At 39.6% G+C, this 25,851-nt stretch overlaps 1 protein-coding gene across 6 annotated transcripts in view; it reads right to left on the bottom strand.

Annotated features, from left to right (window-relative positions):
• Nucleotides 1-11,165, bottom strand: part of C12H8orf34 (chromosome 12 C8orf34 homolog) — a 343,264-nt gene extending 332,099 nt beyond the window's left edge. For all 6 annotated transcript variants that reach the window (XM_065902914.1, XM_065902913.1, XM_065902912.1 and 3 more), the window contains exon 1: nt 10,723-11,165. In XM_065902914.1, coding sequence (XP_065758986.1) covers nt 10,723-11,049 — 327 coding nt within the window. In that variant the 5' untranslated portion in view covers nt 11,050-11,165. The remainder of the gene's footprint in view (nt 1-10,722) is intronic.
• Nucleotides 11,166-25,851: the final 14,686 nt, after the last annotated feature.

Here is a 25,851-nt window from a genome sequence, read left to right on the forward strand (position 1 = left end):
AAAATAATTCTGCAAAAGCTAAGACTTTCTGTGAGCTTCCAAAAAGCAGAGTATTTGTCACCTGTGCAGCAGATGATAAGATGGTTAGACAGCATCACTTACTCAATGGACATGAATTTGAGCAAACTTTGGGAGACAGTGAAGGACAGGCAGGCCTGCCATGCTGCAGTCCATGGGATCACAAAGCAGCAAACATGACTTTTCAACTGAACATATATATATACACATATATTTATACACACACACATATATATATATGTATATATTTTTAGTATTTATTTATTCACTTGGCTGTCCAGGGTCTTAGTTGTGGCATATGGACTTTTCAGTTGCAGCATGTAAACTCCCAACTGTGGCACATGGGACTCAGTTCCCTGCCCAGGGATAGAACCCGGGCCTTCTGCATTGGAAGTGCGGAGTCTTAGCCACTGAACCACCTAGGAAATCTCCATCTGCATATTTTAACAGTGTTGTTTTTCATATCACTGTTATATCACTAAGAAGAAAGATACTAGGGAAAGTTTCCAGAAATATTTCCGGTTAGAATAGAATAATACTCTGTTTAATTAAATGTAGCTATTTAAATTATAATTTTATATAATGTTAAGATGGTTATTATATTTGGAAAGTAAAAAAATGTATTGGGAAAAGGTGAAGTAACCAAAACAACACTAGGTTCTATGGAGAGAATTCTTAGGAGTACAAGAGTAGTGAATTAATGTCTCAAAAACATGCAGCTACAATGTCTTATACAATGGAGTTCACTCTATACAAATAGAAACGTTATTTTAATGTATGAAAGTGAAAGTGAAAGAAAGTGAAGTGGCTCAGTCTGTCTGACTCTTTGCAACCCTGTGGACTGTGGCCCACCAGGCTCCTCCGTCCATGGGATTTCCCAGGCAAGAATACTGGAATGGGCTGCCATTTCCTTCTCCAGAGGATCTTCCCAACCCAGGGATCGAACCCAGGTCTCCCACATTGCAGGCAGACAAAGGCAGATGCAGGCAGACGCTTTAACCTCTGAGCCACCAGGGAAGCCCCTTCTATAGGCATATCAAATGCATTCTCAATTCAATACAGCTTGATCACTATGAATTGAGATCAATATGTTCAGTGAAGGAATACACTCCTGTATGCTCCAGGTTACACTTCAAAAAGAAATTGGTCTTTTTATGTTAAAGGAACAACTTACAACCTATAACTATTCATGTATTTCACTAGAGCACTATCCAACTATCAGATGATTTAGATACTGTTACTAATTCATGTTTAAATGTCTTCCTGTTGCTAAGAACTTTCAGGAACAAAAATAATAACAGAAGCTACTCTATTAACAAACCTGCCCTTTAACTTATTTGATTTACATACTTGATTTCAAGGCTAAGTTTCTTGAAAACTAATCTCTAAATGTGAATTTCAAATATGAATTTTTTACTTCTTATTGTATAATGATGGAATATATTGACGAGCATGAAGTGGACCGAGCACCAAGAAAATCAAGGTGTGCTTCTGCAAAATTATCAGAATAGAATGGTTCAGAGTGTCCCAAGTGTATCAGTCTTTTCTATTAATAAATATACAGGAGTTTTTGAGGATAGGAAACCTTTTATATAAATTTATACTTCTCAGTATGTAGTACAGCATCCAATAAATAAATACCAAAGGAGTAGAAATGAAGTTCCAAACATGATGCACTGAAGAATTTAATAGCTGTTGAAAAGACAAACTTGTGATGAATTTTCAAGACAGTGAAATCTCCCACAAACTGCTGAGAACATTTCCAGATTCCTACTACAAAATATAACTAATACACAAACCATAATTTTGAGATGTGACAGGTTGGTCCTGATTGTCTTCATTCATACATGTACTGACAACTATTTAGTCTGCTACGCACCCCCTTCATGGATCACAGCCTTGTCGTGGTGAAGGGGCTTGCATAACCCAATGAAGCTATGAGACATGTCTTGCAGGGCCATTCAAGACAGACGGGTGATAGTGCAGAGTTCTGACAAAACATGTCCCACTGGAGTACGCGATGGCAAACCACTCCAGTATTCTTGGTGTATATTGTCACCCTGTTTATTTAACTTATATGCAGAGTACATCATGCAAAATGCCAGGCTGGAAGAATCAGAAGCTAGAAACAAGATTGCCATGAAAATTATCAACAACCTCAGGAATGCAGTTGGTACCACTCTAATGGCAGAAAGCAAAGAGGAACTCTTGATGAAGGTGGGAGAGGAGAGTGAAAAAGCTGGCTTAAAACTCAGCATTCAAAAAACCAAGATCATGGATCCAGTCCCATAACTCCATGACAAATATATGGGGGAAAAGTGGAAAAAGTGACAGACTTTATTTTCTTGGACTCTAAAATCACTGCAGACAGTGACTCCAGCCACAAAATTAAAGGACACTTGCTCCCTTGAAGAAAAGCTATGACAAACCCATACAGCATATTAAAAACAGAGATATCACTTTGCCGACAAAGGTCCATATAGTCAAAGCTATGGTTGTTCTGGTATTCATGTAATGGTGTGAAAGCTGGGCCAAAAAGAAGGCTGAGTGCCAAAGAATTGATACTTTTGAATTGTACTGGAGAAGGCTCTTGAGAGTCCCTTGGACTGCAAGGAGATCAAACCAGTCAATCCTAAAGGAAACCAACCCTGAAAATTCATTGGAAGGACTGATGCTGAAGCAGAAGCTCCAATACTTTGGCCACCTGATGCGAAGAGCTGACTCATTGGAAAAGACCCTGACGCTAGGAAAGACTGAAGGCAAGAGGAGAAGGGGGCGACGCAGGATGAGATGGTTAGGCAGCATCACTGACTCAATGGACATGAGTTTGCGCAAACTCCAGGAGATAGTGAAAGACAGGGAAACCTTGGCGTGCTACAATTCATGGGCTCGCAAAGAGTCAGATACAGCTGAGAGACTGAACAACAACATGACAGTGTCATGGATCTTCCTCCACGTTAAATGCAAATGCACTTGAGAGAGGGAGGACTCATGCACTAAGCTGTGTAGAGTGGTGTGAATTAATTTATCAGGCCCTCTCTAGGAAGCAGATATTAAAAAGCGGAAAATACGGCTGAAAGTGAATGAGGTAATACATAGTTATAAGTTATTAGTTATTTACTGTACATAAAGTATTTACTGTACATTAATTAATGGGATGTGGGATATTTTGCTCTAGGTCTTAAAGGAATATACATCAAGATGGTATTTGCTAGCTGGTTCTATCTTGAATGTTTTTTCTCCATAGAAAGGAAAAATATACACAACTTAATGTTTTGTTTAATTCAATTAAACAAACTGAATAAAATTTTGTTTAACATCAGCTGAACACCTGATTTATAGTCTGGGCCCCACCAGACACTTGAATAGATACACGATAAAGCAGGAGGCACTTGTTTCCCACCTTCAGGAACTTAAGATCTACTTCTAGATACAAGACATGATATATGAACAAATCCTTACTGTTATCACCTTACTGATGGTCACATATCCTTAACTGCAGAAGAAGGGCCCTCTCTCTCATTGGCTAGACTGTCCTCTACTATTAGAAGCAGACGGAGGAATGGTATAGAAAGAGCAGTCCTACTGAGGTCAGTCACATCATCCACTTTTTTATCATATGCATTTTAGTGTTATAAAATTCCCTCTCCACCCTGCTTGAGCTGTGTCTCACAAATTTTAACATATCTTCCATTTCATGGTTTGATGTATTTTTATTTCCTTGTGATTTCTTCCTTGACCAGTAGATTATGGAGAAGTGTGATGTACAGCTTCCCAGTGTTGGGGGAATTTTCCTCTTTTCTTTCTATTACTGACTTCTAGTTTTATCCCACTGTGATGGAGAAAACATGTGTATGATTTCAACTGAGGGCTATTTTGTGGCTCAGGGAACAGCCTGTCTCTATGTGCATTCCATGCAACTTGAAAAGAATGTTTTCTGCCACTGTTGCATAGAGCAGTCTACAAACGTCAACTAGATCCTGTTATCTGATGTGCTGTGGCTTTCTCCTGTAGCGTTTCTGACTTCCTGTCAAATTGTTCTTTCCGTTGTCAAGAGAGGGGTTTTGAAATCTTGAACTATGATTACAGATTTGTCTATTTTCCTTTTTTGTTCTATCAGTTTCTGCTTCATTCATTTTGTAATCCTGCTGCTCAGTACATACACACTCAGGATTGCTCTTTCTCTTAGCGGGTTAACCCTTCTATTATTATGCAATGACAATTCCTGTCTCTGGTAGTTTTCTATCCTCTAAAGTCTACTTTATCTGACATTAACATAGCCATTCCTGCTTTCTCTTGATGTCTGCATATTTTTTCCATCTTTTTACTTGTATCCTGCTTATATATTTATATTTGAAGTGAGTTTCTTAGAGATAGCATTTAGTTGGAATGTGTTTTTAATGCATTTTGACAATCTGTCTTTTCACTGGTATATTTAGACCATTTGCATTCAATTATTAACATATTAGGACAAAAGCCTGCCCTGTTTTTTTATTTTTCTGTTTGTTTTCTCTTTTTCTCTCCTTTTTCCTGTTCCAGTGGGTTATTTTCACATTTTTAAAAATTCCATTTTTATTTACCTATATTTTTTGAGGGCATCTTGTTGTATAGATTTTTCACTTGCTCTAGTATTTCAAATCTTAAAAGATGATGCTGTGAAAGTGCTGCACTCAATACGCCAGCAAATTTGGAAAACTCAGCAGTGGCCATAGGACTGGAAAAGGTCAGTTTGATTCCAATCCCAAAGAAAGGAAATGCCAAAGAATGCTCGGACTACCGCACAGTTGCCCTCATCTCACATACTAGTAAAGTAATGCTCAAAATTCTCCGAGCCAGGCTTCAGCAATATGTGAACTGTGAAGTTCCAGATGTGCAAACTGGTTTTAGAAAAGGCAGAGGAACCAGAGAGCAAATTGCCAACATCCGCTGGATCATCGAAAAAGCAAGAGAGTTCCAGAAAAACATCTATTTCTGCTTTATTGACTATGCCAAAGCCTTTGACTGTGTGGATCACAATAAACTGTGGAAATTTCTGAAAGAGATGGGCATACCAGACCACCTGACCTGTCTCTTGAGAAACCTGTATGCAGGTCAGGAAGCGACAGTTACAACTGGACATGGAGCAACAGACTGGTTCCAAATAGGAAAAGGAGTACGTCAAGGCTGTATATTGTCACCCTGCTTATTTAACTTATATGCAGAGTACATCATGAGAAACGCTGGGCTGGAAGAAGCACAAGCTGGAATCAAGGCTGCTAGGAGATATATCAATAACCTCAGATATGCAGATGACACCACCCTTATGGCAGAAAGTGAAGAGGCACTAAAAAGCCTCTTAACGAAAGTGAAGGAGGAGAGTGAAAGAGTTGGCTTAAAGCTCAACATTCAGAAAACTAAGATCATGGCATCTAGTCCCATCACCTCATGAGAAATAGATGGGGAGACAGTGGAAACAGTGTCAGACTTAATTTTTGGGGGCTCCAAAATCACTGCAGATGGTGACTGCAGCCATGAAATTAAAAGACGCGTACTCCTTGGAAGGAAAGTTATGACCAACCTGGATAGCATATTTAAAAGCAGAGGCATTATTACTTTGCCAACAAAGGTCCGTTTGGTCAAGGCTATGGTTTTTCCAGTGGTCATGTATGGATGTGAGAGTTGGACTGTGAAGAAAGCTGAGCGCCGAAAAATTGATGCATTTGAACTGTGGTGTTGGAGAAGACTCTTGAGAGTCCCTTGAACTGCAAGGAGATCCAACCAGTCAATCCTAAAGGAGATCAGTCCTGAGTGTTCATTGGAAGGACTGATGTTGAAGGTGGAACTCCAATACTTTGGCCACCTGATGTGAAGAGCTGACTCATTTGAAAAGACCCTGATGCTGGTAAGGCAGGAGGAGAAGGGGACGACAGAGGATGAGATGGTTGGATGGCATCACCAACTCAATGGAATTTGGGTAGGCTCCAGGAGTTGGTGATGGACAGGGAGGCCTGGCATCCTGCAGTTCATGGGGTTACAAAGAGTCGGACATGACTGAGCGACTGAACTGAACTGAGGCTTCCCAGGTGGCACAATGTTACAGAAAGAATCTGCCTGTCAATATGCAAGAGACTCAAGTTCAATCACTGGGTCGAGAAGACCCCCTGGAGGAGGAACTGGCAACCCACTCCCGTGTTCTTACATGGAGAATCTCCATGGACAGTGGAGTCTGGTGGGCTACAGTCCATGGGGTCACAAAGAGTCAGACACAACTGAGAAACTGAGCAAGCATGTACAAAGTACATATTATATTATACATGCAGCGTTAATCAACAGGTGTTATCATTTTACCAGCTCAAGTGAAGAACAGAAACCTTACCTCCTTTGTACCCCCTTTCTCTTCCCTATATTAATAATACAGTTTTCTTAAGTATTTCTTCTATATACATTTAGAACCACATCTGGCATTGTCATAATTAGAACTTCAATCAGACATAATTTAGTAAATTCAAGAGGAGAAGGAAAATGTATTACCTTACTCATTTTTGTATTATCTGTACTCATTTGCATTTTTGCTCTCTCCATGTTCTTTCTCTTTCCTGATGTTCTAAACTTCCTTCTTCTTTTATCACTGCCTTTCTGTTTAGAGAAATTCCTTTAGCCATACTTTTCAGGAAGGACTGCTGGTGACAAATTCTCTTGGCTTCCCTTTCATTTCGGAAGGATATTTTCTCTATAGAATTCTAGATTCTTTTTATATTTTTTCAGCACTTGAAAAATGCTATTCCATTGCTTCCTGACCTCTGGGGGTATGATGAGAAATCTGACGCCATTCTAATTGTTTTTTCCTCTATAGGGATAACGTTGCATTTCTCTGGCTGCTTTTAAGATTTTAATCTCTTCTTTCCTCCCTAGAAATTTCATTATAATGTCTCTTGGCATGGATTTTATTACAGGGGTGGCCTTGTTACCACTGCTTTCTTAAACTGAAGTACAGTCGATTACAATGTACACAGGTACACAGCAAAGTGATTCATATATATATGACAATGTGCATATATATATATATATATATGAATATATAATCTTTTTCAAATTATTTTCCATTATGTTACAAGATATTAAGTAGAGTTCTCTATGCTATAGCTTGCTATTTCTTTTATATACAGTGGTGTGTATCTGTTGATTGCAAACTCCTAATCAATCCCTCCCTCCCCCTCTTCCCCTTTGGTAACCATGCATTTGTTTTCTCCTTCTGTGGATCTGTTTCTGTTTTGTAAATAAGTTCATTTGTATCATTTTTCTTTTTTAGATTCCACATACAAGTGACTTTATATGGTGTAGGATTTCCCACACTTGAGTGTGTCAGTGTGAGGATAACCCACACACGCGAGTGTGACCTTGTGGGTGTGACCACACTTGAACCAAGATATATGACTGTTCCGAGCACCATCCCAACCAATAATTTTCAGTGACAAAATGTTAGAAATAAGTAAACTAAGTAAGAAATTAACTAAGTAAATAACCTGTACAGGTTAAAAAAAGATACAAGTGATCTCGCTACCAGTATATCTTACCCTTGCTATTTAGTCACATTCATGTGCTGTCTTTAAAGTGTCTCACTCCAATGTGTTTTCTTAAAACAGTCCTAACAAGGTCTGTAAAGGGAAGGTACAGACTGATTCTGTATATTTTCACAACTAAAGTAAGCCCATGTCAACAACTCCAGCATCTCAACACACACACACACACGTCACAACAAAGCACAAATAATAAAACCTGGCATCACCTAATGATTTCAATCTGTGATCGGTAAATGGAGATTTTAGCTTATATCATTGTTTCTTACAATGTGGCCCAAGAATTAAATATGTGACAGTCCATTGTGCTACTTCCTCCTAAATTCAGATGCTTCAACTCCTGTTCTGATTTCCTGAAGCAGTTTTTATGAGAACCATTAACTAAAGTCCTGAGAGCTTTGAGGAGAATGATAGATCAATATGTCTATTTTACACTAGTTTCACTAATTTTCTAGTATGAGATTTTCCAATTTTGTAAAGTGTATGTAATTCTACTTTCAAAAACTAAGCTCTCTCATGATTAAAAAACTGTTGCATAAGGAACTCTTCTTCAAATAGAAGAGAACTTATCCATTTTCTCCTATTAATCATTTAAAGTGCACATCATAGCCAGGACATGGAAGCAACCTAGATGCCCATCAGCAGATGAATGGATAAGGAAGCTGTGGTACATATAAACCATGGAATATTACTCAGCCATTAAAAAGAATTCATTTGAATCAGTTCTAATGAGATGGATGAAACTGGAGCCCATCATACAGAGTGAAGTAAGCCAGAAAGATAAAGACCAATACAGTATACTAATGCATATATATGGAATTTTAAAAGATAGTAACGATAACCCTATATGCAAAACAGAAAAAGACACACAGATGTACAGAACAGAATTTTGGACTCTGTGGGAGAAGGCGAGGGTGGGATGTTTCAAGAGAACAGCATCGAAACATGTCTATTATCAAGGGTGAAACAGATCACCAGCCCAGGCTGGATACATGAGACAAGTGCTCGGGCCTGGTGCACTGGGAAGATCCAGAGGAATCGCGTGGAGAGGGAGGTGGGAGGGGGGATCGGGATGGGGAATAAATGTAAATCCATGACTGATTCATGTCAATGTATGACAAAAACCACTACAATATTGTAAAGTAATTAGCCTCCAACTAATAAAAATAAATGGAAAAATTAATAAATAAAGTGCACATCTACCTTAAAAAATTAACTACTCAAACTGTAATCCAAGCTAATAGAGGAGTCTATGTAATATGTTACTCCCCCAAATCAGTAAAATACAAAGTGTATAATTCTGTCCTTGTTTGTTTTTTAGTGAGGAGGTCTAAGACTTCATGATACAATTTTACCATCACTTACAATTCATCAGTGGAACTAGCTAGTCAGCACCTGAAAATGTGAACATTTAATAAAAACCAAGTTGGATCTATTTCCTAATTATGTAGAAAGTTTACATATATTCCAAACTCTATTATTATCACTTGGAGAGAATCTGGGGAATTTTAAAAGTTACAAACACCAACAGCATCTATTAAAAACAATTCATCTATTCTTCTTGGTAAACTATAAATTGTAGAGGAGAAACACTCCAAATGTATTTATGTTTCTTTTGATGTAATCAACTGTGCCACAGAGGGTTATTATGTTTCTCCTTTAAATATTCGTAGGTATATTTAGTATATGTATATACATAATTTAATATATATATACATAATTGTATATAGTCTCTAATCTTTAGACTAAAGGCAAAGAAAGGAATTCAAGTAGCTCCAGCAATTCTGTTAATACTCTTTTAATACTCTGCTTTTATGGACTTCCTTTGCTCACACTTTAGGCAAAAACAAGAATCAAGAAATATACTATAGAACTTTATGAATACAACAATGAGTTTGGGTTGAAATAACGGTGGCATATCTCAAGACAGTACATCCTTAACTTAAAAATTGATCAGAAAAATAAGAGATCTAGAAAATCTCGGTAATGTGAACCCCGTTATGATCACACCCTTGTCTGCTCCCTTTTTGTGATGGGACATTAATTTCCATCCTTGTTTTTCCTGCAGTTGTCATTCTCCTTTCATCAATCCTGGCGAAGGAGCTCCATGCTCCGCTTAGCTCTTCCTCTTGCCGCGTTTCAGACTTTAAACACCGTGGTCATGTAAAATTCAAAAATGACCACAATGTTTTGGGGTTTATTGTGGGGGGTGGGGAATCTCGACCTCCTCCCCACATCCTCTCACGGCAGATCGGCGCCCAACTGGACGGCTGGACCGGAGAGGACGGGGGCCGTGGGGCCCCCCTCCCCGCCGGTCTCTGCAGCTGCCCAGAGCCCTGGCCGCCGGCGGGACGCTCTGTCCATGTGCGTTTCAGTCCTCGTTCTCTCCTGTTCTCCCGCTCTTCCTTTCTCCTACAGTATTTTGTCATCAGTTCTCTGATGGCGAGAAAAAAACAGCTCAGAGCCCCACGTCTCCTTCCCATAAATATGCGTGAGCTTCTCCGGAACCTTTCTCCGCCCCTTCTCTTCCCCCCGCCCCCTCCCCAGCACAGGTATGGGCTGCAATGCAAAGGGCTTTTTTTTTTTTTTCATCCAGAGACCAATGTCAGCGCCTCAGCTGGGCAATTTCATTCAACACGCCCGCACCTGCTGAAATCTACTCCTTACCAATTCAGTTTTCTCCCGGTTAACCTTATTCCATCCCACTGCTAAGCACCTCCTCCACCTTTTTCGGGTTCTACTACTGCCCACATTTGGAAGAGGAAAAAAAAGAAAGCAACGCGCAAGACAGTGTGAATTCCAGGGAAAAAGTGAGCGTGTGTAAGACTGAGTGTGTGCATCCATCCGTCTCAGCCTTTCCGGGCCCCTGTGCATGTGTGAGCGGAACAGGACAGCCGGACACCTCAAACTATCCCTGCCTGGGTCAGGCTGGCCCCTCCAGAGTTCACCTGTCGGCGCCCAGGTAACCGAAGAGGTGACCGCGCGGCCGCGTTCCAGGACACCTGGCCCGGGCAGAGCGAATGCCACAGAGCCGGGGCCACGGGGGCGCCCCTCCGGCGTCTCCCTTCTCTCCCCGTCCTTCCCTCCGGGGTGTTCTGCACCCCTTCTTCCTAAGACAAACGGGACCGCCCGCACGCCAGCGCCTCACCTCAAACAGCGGACCGATCCTGTTCTTCTCCAGGTAAGCCTGGATCCGGGATTGCTGATGCGAGGCCATGGAGAGACCGAAGGGCCACGGAGCAGGCGGGAGAGCGCGCGGCCGTGCGCCTCTGCCAGGGGACACTCCTGCTTTCCGCTGGACCCGGGCCGAGCCGGGAGCTCGGGAGCCTCGGCTCCCCCGGAGCGGTGAGCTGGGGCTGCTGGCGCGGGCGTGGGCTGCAGCCGCGGGAGCCGCGAGCGCGTGGGGCGCCGAGAGCCGGAAGCCGGGGCGCGGCGCCGCCAACTCACACAACTCGGAGGCGAGGCGGGCACTCATTCACCGCGTTCTCCTCCTCCTCCCCAAGCCCGCAGCTCTCCGCAGCGCCCGCGCCGGGGGACCAAGAGCCGAGGCTCCCGCTTCCTTTCTCCTCCGGGCGGCGGCGGCGGGAATCAGGGGGCGGGAGACAAGCCGGGAGGTGCGACTCTGCTCAGAGCACGCGCCCGGGGGCGCCCTCGGGCGGACCGGGGCGGCGGGGCTCGAACCTGCGGGGAGCGCGCGTGTGCGTGCGTGTCCGCGCCTGCCCGCGGCGGCGCTCTCGCCAAAGTGACGGGAACACCCGCCCGGGCTGATCCCGGGTCTCGGCTCGCCCTGCCCGCCGCTCCCTAGCGACAGCGCCGCTCGGAAAGCCAATGGTGGAGATGCTTCTTTCAAAGTGCACATAAATCTGGCGCTTGTTGGCTACTCCTTGGCAGCTGCAAAGGCATTCGGAGATGGGGTCGTCCCCACCGCTCCTTCTGAGCCTCTCCTCGCACCTCCACCAGCTCACGGTCCGAGGTGGATAGAGTTGTGAGAAGGAGCGTGGGTCTGAGGGTGTACCACGAACATGAAGGAGCCGTCCATCAGGCCGTCTGGCTTGGCTAAGAGCAGGTCGGTGGGCTGAGCATCCCGCTGAAAACTCCCAAAGTACAGACACCCAAAGGTTGGGAGTAAACCTTCGGGTTTTGACAGGAGGAAAGCCATGAAAGCAAGCTAGCCCTTCCTTCCAGTCTGCCTTCCTAATCCTCATGTGGATTACCACCCACGTGTAATTATGGCTGTAGATCTGTAGCTGCATCTCCAGTGCTACAGGACTGCACTCAACGAGGTTTCCTTTGGATGCTTCCTGTGAGTGTGTCTGTGTGCTCAGTTGCTCAGTGGTGTCTGACTCTTTGCGACCGTTTGGACTGGACTCGGCCAGGGTCCTCTGTCCATGGGACTTTTCAGGCAAGAATGCTGAACTCCTTTGCTGAGCTCCTCGGACTTAGCCAATAACTTTATTATGCAGGGGTTTCTAAGGGAGGATCTCCAGGCTGCAGAGGTTCCTTCATAAGTTCTCTTTCTTGTGGAAAAAAGAAAACTCAACGAAGCCTCCAAAGCCGACTTCTCTTTCTCCTAACCATAAAAAGATTTATTTTGGTAAACGTGGTTTCAAATGAAGGGAATAGTTATCCTAAACTAGACTGCAAGGGTATAGCTTTCCTTGTCTTTTGCCAGCTGCTATGTTCTGGGATTCTGTTATTCATAATATCTTTATTGGTGTCAGTGGTTTTTCATCTGTATAGTTTTAAATTTTTGTATTCATTTTTAAAGATTGTTTCTATATGGACCATTTTTAGAGTCTTTATTGAACCTGTTACAATATTGCTTCTGTTTTATGTTTTTGCTTTTTGGATTCCAGGCATGTGTGGTCTCAGTTCCCCAACCAGGGATCAAACCCACACCCTCTGCATTGGAAGGGGAAGTCTTAATCACGGGACCACCGGGAAAGTCCCTTATCTGTATTTTAAAGGAACTACTTAAGTAGAAACATGCACTAGTAAGGAATGGAATATCCCAGGAAGTATTGTTAATTCTATTTCAAAATTCAGATAAGAAACCTGCCAGAATACCTAAGAGCATAACCATCATTGATAACTTGAAATAGACATGATTTGCATTTGAAAGATGCCCAAGTTAATTCTTTTACAATCAGACTCAGGTGAACTGCTCAGGGAGAGCTAAACTGAATAGCAGTGAGGTGCCCAGGGTTATCACATATTTTCCACTGACAATCAAAGGCCTACTTACTTGCATATTTTTTAGCATGTTCAGGAGAAAATAAATATATAGAGTGAATATCAGCATTTTATTTGCTATTAGGTATAGTATACAGACATCTATGACTCAGCTAAAAAGTCAGGCATTTTCAATACCACATAGTACCAGAGAATCAGAATGGTACCTTTTTTAAAGAGACATGAGGAAAATGCTTCTTTAAATCAGACTATTAACCTATTTAATAAATCTTCACCTTGCTCAGAGTACTGCATCCAGGGCCTTGAATGGAAAAGACAGTTTTGCTGGCAAAATACTTATGCAGTAAAGGGAAGATCATGAAGATATATATAGTATTTATGTGTATATGTATATTAAAACACAAGACATCCCCAAATCATATTTTTTAAAATTCACGAAATATTTTAGAAGTTTTTCAAGGCCTTAAATACCATCTCTTCCACAAGGCACTTGTTCTTTCCACTTATCCCCAAACTTCATTACTAAAATAAATATTCACTGCACAGCCTCTCCTTGACAGACATTACATTAGAAGTGAGAATTTAAAGGTGAAGGGCCTTGTCTTTTTCTCAGTTGTTCAGTCTTTTTGAGACAGTTGGTATATACAAGGATAGTGACATTATAATGTATTGTGCCAACATATGTATTATACATAAAATATGTATTTATATACATAAAACACATAAAACATAGATATATAAAATATGCTGTGTGAGTACTAAAAACTGAAAAAATTACCTGTGCCCACATCATCAAGGAACGCTCTGTAAAAAAGATTGCGTTTGAGTAAAGTGTCAAAGGAACAATAAAATTTTAAAGTTTTCTAGATAGAATTGGTGAAGTGAGAATGAGGATGAAGTTTCAAACTTCGGCATTAAAAAAAAAAAAATTGCTGTGGTTGAGACTCCACACTCCCAATGCAGGGGACAAGGTACCAGTTCAATTCCTGGGGAACTAAGATCCCACGTGGGGTGCAGCCAAGAAAACAAAACAAAACAAAAAAAATAGCGTGAGCAAAGGCACACAGTTATAAAGCACGATGGTTGTTAGAGAAACATGGGGGGGTATGGAGGAAGATTGGCATGTGTGGTTAAAAATGTAAGCAGAGTTCAGCTCACTAAAGGTCTTACTTCCTAAGAAATACAGACTTGCATTTCCTGGGTGATGAGACATGACTGAAAAGTTTTGAGGAGAGGACTGTTATACTCAGGGAAAAGTTTTAAAAAGATTGCTTTGGTTACAACCTGCGTGATAGATTGAAGAAGAATGATGTGGGAAGAGCAAAACTAATTTAGAATCTGTAAACAAAACTAATCCAAAACTAATTTAAGGTATGAAATCCATAAACAAATCATGACGGCCAGCCTTTGGACTGGGGATAAAAGCATGGGGAGGATGGAAAACATTCAAGGAACACTGAAAGACTGACTTGTTGATTACCTTTATTTAGGATGAAGTTAGAAGAGGGAATCAGAGATGACCCTCTAATTTCTGCAATAAAGCTAAAAGGATTATAAATTATTTGCTTAAGTCACCCAATGAATAACTGATAGGGCCAGGTTTTGATTCAGTATTTTCAAACTCCAAAGCTAAAGCTACTCCCATTTTTCACCCTGTATCCTGAAAATTAGCCAAGAATTTCATTTCCAAAGATCAGCATCCTTTGGTAGCAAGGGCTATATCTCCAGACCTGACACATAGTAGGCACTCAATAAATAGCAATTAAATGAATGAATTAAATTATAGTAGATAAATTCAATCCAGCTATGTTCTTTTGGGCTAAACTCTGCCTCTGACAAAGGGCATTTATATTCTGTCTTCTATTTAATTAATTGCATGCGTATCTTTAGTCTCTCTTTTAAATTACAAACTCTTTAAAATCATGAACTGTATCTTAATATTTCTCTGTGCTTTATAGCATGTAACATTGTATATTTTCATACAATGTTTTTCATAAATATATATTTAATTAAATTCTGTACATTTTGATAATTTATTTCATTTAGTTTCTTTAAGATTGGCTTAAAGTAACCACTGTCAAAAAGTAACCACTGTCCTGCAGTGAATTTCTTTTGCAAACATAACTTAGTACCTTTATGATCTTTTCCCTTTTTTTTGGCTTGAGTACAGCACAAAAAGACCATTTTCGATGAGAATGTCTTGACCTCATTGTGCTACAAAAGTGCTTATCAGCATAATTTACAAATATACAGAATCCAATTTGTAGAATGTTCTAAAAGCCCTCATCTAACTCCACTCTGCATAGCTCCCGAAACAAATGATTTCTGATTAGAGACAAGAGAACAATGGTGAAGGCCAGGAGGCCTAATTAGGAAGTATAAACAATGTAATCCCCTGAAATTAATTAAATATTTAAATAAGAAGACAGAGAAGTTCTATGCCAATACCAGTACATTGAATTTAGGCTGCCAGCCTGAAGCATACTTGTCCCGTTCCTGTATCTTGCTCACCTTGCCACTTTAAAACAAACTCAGACAACTGTTTTTCCAAAGAACTCAGTGTATCATGCAGGATTTTAATTTTTGAGTTATTAAGTGAAGAGGCAGCATCGGAGACTGAAATGAAAGAGGTTCTGGAAGAGATAAAGCAGAGACCTGGAGACATGAATATAGTCCTGAATGAGGAACTTTCCAAATGTCCTTTGATTTCAAAGTCAGAATTGTTCAAAAATGAATGATGATTATGGCTTAAACCACATGAAACTATTACATAATGGGATATTCCATAGATGGAAACTTTCAAAATACAGATTTCGGGAAACAATTCCAAAGATCCCTGGGTATATTTTGATGCTTATACAAGAATATTTACTATCATTTCACATAGTCCCATATATTTTCAGTTATAAAGACTGATTTCAACATATTGTTAGGTTTTTAATTAGCCTAAGGACCCATATCTGTGTTAGTATGTGTGAAGGATCATTTAGGTCTCCCTTGAATTTGATTCTCTCTTTAATATCACCCTAGGAAAATGTAGAGAGTGTTTTCTTATTTGCTCTTAGTTGGTGGTTCAAATGCAGCTGAAAGCAGGGGTGAGGGGGAGGCATTGTTTGGGAATCTATCAGCCTCATCACTGAGAATGCTGACCTTGGAGTTCTAGCCCAGGATAGAATCAAGGCTTTGCCATTTATTACCTGTGTGATGTTGAGCAAGTTACTTAACCTCTCTATTCACAGTATCCTCATGTATAAACCGAAGATAAACAGTACCTAGTTCATCAGTTTATTATTAGTATTTCATGAACTCATATAGGAAGCATTAATATGGAGCTAGGTACACAGCAAAGATTCAATGAAAGATAGTGCTAATATTTTTATTAATTGTCATCATGTCATCATCATTACCACCACTAGCATTATAAAATCCCTAAGACTTGGACTTGCAAAATTCACATAAGCTATATTAAACAAGTTATCTGAAGAAGTCCTAAGTAGAAAGAATGTCTTGCAAATCAAAGCTGTAAGGCAGGATATGAAAGTCTCTTAACTAAAGAAAATAAGAAAAGTCCTTCTAAATTCAAAAAGAGAGCTATAATAATAATAATAATAAAGAGATCTATAAGGTGAAATGGCAACCTACTCCAGTATTCATGCCTGGGAAATCCCATGGACAGAGAAGCCTGGCGGGCTACCATCCAAAGAGTCAGACAAAATTTAGCAATTAAAAACAACAACAAAGGTGAGTATAAAGTGTAATATAAAATTATCTACTCAATTGGATTACTCTCCATAAGAAATTATTTATAAGGGATGAAAGGTTTCCACATGAAGCCTGGTAAAAGGAGAACCAAGAGAAACATTTTGGTGATTATCCACACCTATTGAGCAGGACAAAAACTACAGGACCCAGCACAAATGAATCATTAAGAGAGGGTCATTAAGAGAGGGTGGTCACAGAGAGCTAGTTTTCTTCATTTCTGCCTGAGTGCTTCTCAGAATGAATTCAAATGATGAGCACATATACAGTATCGCTTATGTACCAGGTACTGTTACAAGCACTTTCTACACTGCACTAGGTCATCTCATCCTCAAAACAACATCCTAAAGTAGTTACTACTATTATCCCCTTTTATTCAGATGAGGCAACTGAGACACACAGAGGATAAGCAACTTGCCCAGGGTCCCAGCTAGTTAGTAGCAAAGCCCATATTTGAACCGAGGTAGTATCTTAAACATCACTATATTGTCTCCCAAAGCTCTGACCACATGTGTCATTTCCGTTGTATTGAATTTGTTTGGACCAAGAGGTATTTTGATGGCTGCTTTGACCTCACTGCTATGTTTATATGAGGAAGGAGGTAACCAGGGTAGCAGATACCCATGTAATTTCTGGTCCCATACTCAATGAAAACTTTGGCAAACTGGCTTATATGTGTCTCTTGAGAGTTCCAATAATGCTAATCAGTCATCTTGACACTGATTGAACTGATAATATTGACTCACTGGACCTCCTAAACTGAGAACTCAAATGATGCTGGCAGCTTGTGAAATCCTGCCATCCAGCCTTCTCAGGGAACATTTGTATCACTTTAATTTCCCCATTTAGCTTTTAATATATTTACAAGCAATCATCATCTAAAATGCTTTATATCAATAACTTTTTATAATATATATTTGCATTACATCATGAATCATGGAATGGAAATCTACAGATATCAAATCACAGATATCTTTGATACTCATTTTCAATAAACTTTAACCCTAACATGCTTTCTGCTTATAATTTCCAAAATGATTTCCCAATGATTTTTCAGTGCAGCAAGTGAGAGCCTTTGTTAAGAAACATAGCTTAAACAATGAAAATTGCTACAGAATACTGTAACATGATACTGAATTTATTGAAAAGGAGGAGGAAATAAAAGCAGACTAAGCAAATAAAAGATGACTTAGAAAGGAAAACAGTTCTACTTGGTGTACACCCTGGGGAGCCAGGCACTCTGCCTAGGACTGGATGTGCTATTGCTCCAATCTAGCTATCAAGGAATAAGTAACACAGGACCTATTTCTCAAACACACATCCCTGTAAATGCCAACTAATGCTCAGCCATAATGCAGCACACCGCAACTACCCCAGCACTGAAGGCTAAAGGTACATTTTAGCAGAATTAGTGGACCCACCATTGCCTAGGGGGAATTTAAAAGAAAAGAGTATGGCAGCTCTCTGCAAAAACACTCTGCAGGCCATGGTACCCAAAGTATCAGCAACTTTCTCCTTTCAAAGCAAATATTGGTCCATTTCCTATGGAAAATACCCACCTCACCTCCAACCCTCTGATGGTTTTAGTCCTGAGAGTCAGAGATGTCTCTTTTGTAAGGTCTAAGTTTTTTTGCTAAGTTCCATATATGTGAGAGAGTCACACTAAGTTATTGTATATCTACCATGAAATATTTCTGATGCGGTCATAAAGAATAGCAGCTAAACTTACTTTGGGAGGATTAAAAAACCAAAAGTTAAATGAACAAATGAATGAATGCATGGATGGGTGGACAGATGGAAGAACAGAGGAAGGAAAGAATGAACTAATTAATTGGTGATACTTTATAAGGTAATCATGTGTGTGTGTCTGTGTTAGTCGCTCAGTCATGCTCAACTCTTTGCAGCCCCATGGAGTGTAGCCTGCCAGGCTCCTCTGTCCATGCGATTCTCCAGGCAGGAATACTGGAGTGGGTAGCCATTTTCTTCTCCAGGGCATATTCTCGATCCAGGTGTGGAACTCAGGTCTCCTGCATGGCAGGCAAATTCTTTACCATCTGAGTCACAAAGGAAGCCCAGGTACCATGTTGCATATCTAGTAATCAGGTCCTCAATCATTTATGTCTAAATCCTCCTTTTCATGTATTATAAAGTTCATTGATTTTGTTCAATACACAATTCTTCTAAATATTTATGAAGTATTTAAACACAGCATTCCAATAAGATGACAGCATTGACTTGCCTTTTTGTGTTTTACTTGCGTCTCTACTCTTCAATTTGCCATTTCTTAACTTTTCTTCTTTTCATTTCTAAAGGAGTTTTTCATCTTGAAGCGTGAGCCTGAAACAGAAGTACAGAATTGTTGATCAGTAAAAACCAATTGACTAGAATTGATGACAAATGTTTTCTGCAACATCTGTTTTCCAACATGTATTTTAAGATCCTTTTGTCTGTAAATGCTTGCCCCGACAGTCATATTCCTAGGCGTATTTTAGTATCAAATTTCTGACACTGAACCCAAGATTTCATTCATTTTAGGATGGTCATTCTTTACTCTCAGCATATACTGACTCATATGATCTGTTTTGCCAAAAATATTATCCAAAAAACTCATTTATTTCTCCCTTTTCCCTTCATTATCTTTAATAAAGTGGCATTATGTAAAAACTTGCCTTAAAAAAGCAATGACACTAAGGCTATTTCGGAATTTAAGCTAGGAACAAAGAAATATGGTTAACCTTTTACATTTCCTAATATTTAATTTCAAAATAGTCTCCCTCCAGTGAAAAATTAAAATTAGGCACTCACAGGCTAGCACCTTTAGGAAATAAAAAATGCGAGACTGAATTTTTCAAATATGTGTCTTGTCTGCTTCTAAGCAAAAATAAGTGGTCTCTGTATTTCTTCAGTATTTGAGCTGCTTGCCACAGCTTAAGTGTCCATTGACATTTCTATCTCCCTCACAGTGTAACTTTCTCAAAGGTAGTTAACCTGGCTTTTGTGTCAAACTTGAGACTGAATTATTGGTCAGCTGTACACACAGCTACACTTTAGTGACCACGATTACTCTTTTCTTTTTGCCTTGCCATGCACAGCATGCTGGATCTTAGTTCCTGACCAGGAATCCAACCCATGCCCCTGGAAGTGGAAGAGTGACATCCTAACCGCTGGACTGCCAGAAAATCCCTCACCCACTATTATCACTGCATTTTACCGAGGACAGAACCACAGCCCCAGAGAAGGCAATGGCAACCCATTCCAGTCCTCTTGCCTGGAAAATCCCATGGACGGAGGAGGGGCCTGGTAGGCTGCAGTCCATGGGGTCGCTAAGAGTCGGACACGACTGAGCGACTTCACTTTCGCTTTTCACTTTCATGCATTGGAGAAGGAGATGGCAACCCATTCCAGTGTTCTTGCCTGGAGAATCCCAGGGACAGGGGAGCCTGGTGGGCTGCCGTCTATGGGGTCGCACAGAGTCTTAGCAGCAGCAGCAGCAGCAGAACCACAGCCCAGAGTAGTTTAGTAACATACCCAACTAGTTGGTGGGAAAAACAAAATCTGAATTCAAGTCTGTCTTATTTGGAAGTATGTGTTCTTTCATTCCGTTACATAAGAACAATTTCTGTTTTAATTGCTTTGATTACCCATCAACATTTCTATTGCTTCTTTTCTTTTTTTTTTTTTTGGTAATGTTCTGACTTTCATAGCTACTTCTATTTGGAACAATATTCAATTATGCCATTGAATGCACTTGTAATGCAACTGATCAATCTCATACTTTTCAAGTAGGAAGAGGTATATGTTTGTAATACCTCTTGTAATATAATTTTTTGGTAATTTCTCACTAATTGTAGAATAAAAGAGGTAATATTGGAGAATGTTTAGAAGTATGGGCTCTAAAGTTAGACTTCACATTGTTTACATTTTAAAATTTTCTGTATATTATGATGTTTGACATCCTTTCATTATTTTTTATTGGAAGTATAGATGATTTACAATATTATGTTTGTTTTAGGTGTACAACATAGTGATTCAGTATTTTTGCAGATTATACGGGATTATAAATTATTACAAGATAATGGTAAAATTCTCTGTGCTATACAGTATATTGCTAATTTATTTATATATAGAAGTTTATATCTATTAATCCCAGAGCCCTAATTTGTTCCTCTCTACTTCCTTCTCCCCTTTGGTAATCACAAGTTTGTTCTCTAGACATGTGACTTTGTTTCTGTTTTGCATATACATTCATTTGTATTATTTTTTACCTTCCACATATAACTGACATCAGTTTTTGTCTTTGATGTTTAACACCTTCAGAACATTTCTGACTGGGGAGAGATGGTACCTCCTCAGGCTCGCCAGTACTTAGAAGTACATTGCTGAAACAAGTAAAAGAAAATCTAAATAAAATGAACAATACCCTGTATTCATAGATTGTTAAAATGGCAGTACTCACCATCTGATCTACAGATTCAACACAATTCCCATCAGAACTCCAACTGACTTCTTTACAAAAATTGGCAAGCTCATCCTAAAATAATATGGAAATGTGAGAGACCCAGAATAACCAAAACGGTTTTGAAAAAGAGTGAAGTTTGGAAGACTCACACTTCCTTATTTCAAAACTTATTAAAAAGCTATGCAGTAATCAAAACAGTGTGGTACTGGCATAAGAACAGACGTGAATGAAACCAAATCTAGAGTCCAGAAATAAAGCCTCACATTTATGTTGACTTGATTTTAGACAGAAGTGTCAAAGTAATTCAAAATTTTCATCAAATTGTGTTGATCAATATTTCTATCAAATGGTGTTGAGATAACTGAATATCTACATGCAAAGGAATGAAGCTGGACTTCTACCATACTACATTCAAAAACTAACTCAAAGTGGATCTCAAAGTTAAGATCTAACACTATAAAATTTGATGAGAAAACAAAGGTGTATGTTTTCAGGATACTGGATTAATGCTTCCTTAGATATGTTGTCAAAAGCACACACACACAAAAATAAGTTGTATATCATCAAAAACAAACACTTTTTTGATGCAAAGGTTACCATCAAGAAAGTTAAGACAACCCAAAAATTGGGAGAAAATATTTTTAAATCATACATCTGATGACACAAACCTAGAATATATGATTAACTCTTACAATTCAGTAATAAAAATACCAAATATTCCAATTAAAAATGAACAAAGGAGCTGCACAGACATTTCTCCCAAAAATATATACAGATGGTCAATAAGTACATGAAGACATGCCTAATGCCGTTCTTCATTAGGAAAATATAGATCAAAACCACAATGAGATACCACTTAAAAGATAAGGATGGCCATGATACAGTTACAAAGATAAACAATAAGTGTTGGCAAGCTGTGTAAAACTTGGAACCCTCACACATTACTGCTATGTATGTAAAATGGTGCAGCCAATTTGAAAAACAGCCTGGCAGGCCCTTAAAGGGTTAAATATCAAGTTATATTACCCAGCAATTCCACTCCTAGGTATAAACTTGGGTATGAATACACATGACACCAAAGGAACTTATACAGGAATGCTACAGCGGCAATATTCATAAAAGCCAGAAAAGTGAAAATAATCCAAATACCCAGTGTTCATTACCAGATGAAAGATTAAATGAAATGTGATATGTGCATACAGTGGGCTTCCCTGGTGGCTGAGTGGTAAAGAAACTGCCTGCCACTGCAGGAGATGCAGGAGATTTGGGCTCATCCCCTGGGTCGGGAAGATCCCCTGAAGGAGGAAGTGGCAACCCACTCCAGTATTTTTGCCTGGGAGAGCCCATGGACAGAGGAGCCTGGCGGGCTACAGACCATGGAGTTGCAAAGAGTCAGACACAACTGAGTGGCTGAGCACATACATGCTCATATAATATTTTATATGTCCACATATTATCTTATGATTTGGTAATACAAAGGAATGCAATACTAATCCATGCTACAGCATGGATGAACCTTGTCAAAGAAATCAGTCACAAAGCACCACATATTGTGTGCTTCCACTGATATGAAATGTCCAGAATAGGCAAATCTACAGGGACAGAGAGTAGATTAGTGGTCTCCTAGGGCTGGTGGGAAAGCAGGTGGCAGGTAATTGGAGGAAAGATCTTGGACAGGGGAAGGCGCAGGCAGAAACAGGGTGGATGAATGACGAGTGACTGCTGATGGGATTTCTCTTAGGGGTGATAAAAATGTTCTAAAATTCATTGTGCTGATGGTTGCACACTCTGTTGAATGTTCTAAAAAGCATTCAATCGTACACTTTAAATTAGTGAATTGTTTTATGTGAATGTTGAATTTCTTTCAATAAAGATGTTTTTAAGGAATTAGCAATAATTGTTATATTACGTCCTGGGGTCTTCTTGGATTCTTGTTTTCGTTCATTTGTGTGTGATGGGGGAAAAAAAGGTGATTATAAAGCACACACTCACAGTTATAAACAGATCCTTAAAACCATCTTTTATTTGATGAGCAGCATGATGGGCTAAAACTGCAGGTTTAAAAACCAAAGGGAATTAAATCACTTTGTATTAAGTTTGAGACTTCAAGCATCTGTGTGGATTCAGGAAAGAGGAGACACTTGACCAGGCCAGAGAGAGGCAAAGATGCAGCGTGGGGAAAAAGAAGAATTACAGCTATATTGAGCTGCTTTGCTTTTTGATACAATAGACGAGAATATGCATATGTTCATTTAAGTAGAAAATATCCAGCACAACCATTTCTTTCTCACTGGGCTCTGGGACCTGTTTTGAGAGTCTGTCTGGAGGGTAGCTGCCACCTCATCTGAAGTACTGATGGAGCTTTCCTGTTGGAGAAGGATAACTAGAAGTCCTTTTGGGTTTCTTTCCTTCTGGAGGTTAAGAATCACAATTTTTAGGGAGTTCCTTGGTGGTTGAGTGACTAAGACTCCATGCTCCCAGTTCAGGTGGCCTGGGTTCTATCTCTGGTCAGGGAAGTAGATTGCACAAGCCACAGATAAGAGTTTTCATGCCACAACTAAAGATCTCATACACTGCAACAAAGACCAACACAGCCAAATAAATAAAATATTAAAAAAAAGAATTACTATTTTTAAAATTCTGATTTTCTACCTTTCAGCATTAAAGTCTTAATGCTGCAAATATTCTGCAACTTGTCTTTCTTTTTCACCAAAGTGAAGCTATTGAGAATTATCCCTGATGATACATGTTTACAGGACATTGATTTTCACTGCTCTGTGTATTCCGTGGTATGAATATAGCATAATTCATTTATCCACTCCCCCATTCTAAGTTTTTACTGATGCAAACAATGTTACAATAAAATTCTTGTCCATGTCTGATTTTTTCCATAGCCTAGAATTTCTCCAGGGCATAAACCTAGGAAAGAAATTGCTTGGTCATAAGGATACACATATTTGAATTCATGGGACATGGTTACATTACTCTCCAAAGTGGCTGTATAAATTTATAGTCCTTCCCACAACTTTTGAGAGTCCCTTTCCCTGAATTCTCTCTCATACCCCAGGGGTAATCCTATAAAAGGTGTGGGTCTCCGTTCCAACTCTCCCTACATTGGTATTAAATTCAAGCCCCTATATTAAAAGTGATAAATACCTCCAGCCAGTCAGTGTCAGCTCGCCAGTTCACTGTCCTGATTTTCAGTTCCTTCTTCATTTCTGGCCCAAGGCAATTTCCCTTTCTTAGCAGTTCAGCCATGCATTTATAAGGATGTTAGTTATAATTTATTGAGCAATCCTTGGTGTTTGTAGCTGGAGGGTTTTCAAGCTATCTGTACTGCCAGACCTTTAAATGCCTGACAGTGTTTTCAGCACCTGAGCAATCTTTAAACACACCCCAGATGTTGGATACCATAAAGGAAGTAAGTGCAATCAAATTAGCCACTACAATGAGCTATTAAACTCTCTCCACTTGTATTCATTAGTTACTATGCTGCCACACACGGGAATCTGCAGCTTATCTGAGGTTGAATCTCAACTAGTTTCTTACTAGCTGTGTGACCTTGGGCAATGTACTTCACCTTTCTGAATCGCAATTTCTTCATCTATAGGACAAGGATGTAAATCATAGAATCTGACTTGTATGACTGGGATAAAAAGTCAATCAGTTACTACTTATAAAAATACTTAGAACTGTATCTGATGTACAGTGTGTGCTATGTAATCATGTGATATATAGAGGAATAAATATTAGACATTTATTTTTGTACCTCTGAATATTTTTTAAAAAATGATCTCCCCTAAAATTGCCAGCATGGACAATCTAATGTTGGCAGCATGATAGCACTACTTCTCAACTTTAATGATACTAATGATAAATGGATTTTACCTAGAAGCCTCTCTGTGCTCCATAATACAAGCAAAATAATTGTTGCCCATTGTGGGCCAGCCAAGTGGTTATACAGGTTGGGAGTAAGGATGTTAAATAGGCCCCTCAGCTGTTTTTAGGATTAAAGAGGTATTCTGAGAAAAAAAAAAAAAAACAATTTCCAAAAGCTTTTTCTTTGTCTAGAGTAGTCACTTTTAGTGTATGAAGATGTTCAGGGTATGAGAAACAATCTCAGGATTTGACTCTGCAGAGGAATGGAAAATTAGAACCAAGTCTGGATGACACACCTTTTATCCTGCTCTCATGTCATGTGTGGTCTTTATCCTCTGACCACCCTTTTCAGGCCATACACAAGTCACAACATGTTTATTACACTTAGTAGTCACACCATACTCTCCTGTGTCCAGTCGTGTCCAACTCTTTGCGATCCCATGAACTGTAGCCAACTAAGTTCCTCTGTCCATGAGAGTTCTCAGGCAAGAAAACTGAGTGGGTTGCTATTTCCTTCTCCAGAGGATCTTCCCAACCCAGGGACTCAACCTGCATCTCCTGCAATGTCAGGAAGATTCTTTACCAGTGAGGCACCAGCGAAGCCTACTATCATAATTTACATTAGATCAGACTTTATCTTTCACCAACTTCTATTTGCCCCACACCCCTGACTCTGGCAACCACCTTTATACTTCTGTTTCTATGAGTCTGACTTTTTTTACATCCCACATGTAGGTGAAATCAAGCAGTATTTATCTTTAAGCAGTATTTATCTTTCTGTGTCTGGCTTACTTCACTTAGCATAATGCCATTAAGGTCCATTCATGTTGTTGCAAACAGCAGAATTTCCTTCTTTTTCATAATATATTAGTATATTAGGGAGTACATATAAATTCAAAAAATTGTTTGCTAACAAGTAGCCTACAAAGATCTCCATTTGCTTCCTCTGATTTTTTACTTACCTCCATGAGGTAAGTGATCTTTGTA

Source organism: Muntiacus reevesi, chromosome 12 (assembly GCF_963930625.1).
Source record: "Muntiacus reevesi chromosome 12, mMunRee1.1, whole genome shotgun sequence".
NCBI lineage: Eukaryota > Metazoa > Chordata > Mammalia > Artiodactyla > Cervidae > Muntiacus > Muntiacus reevesi.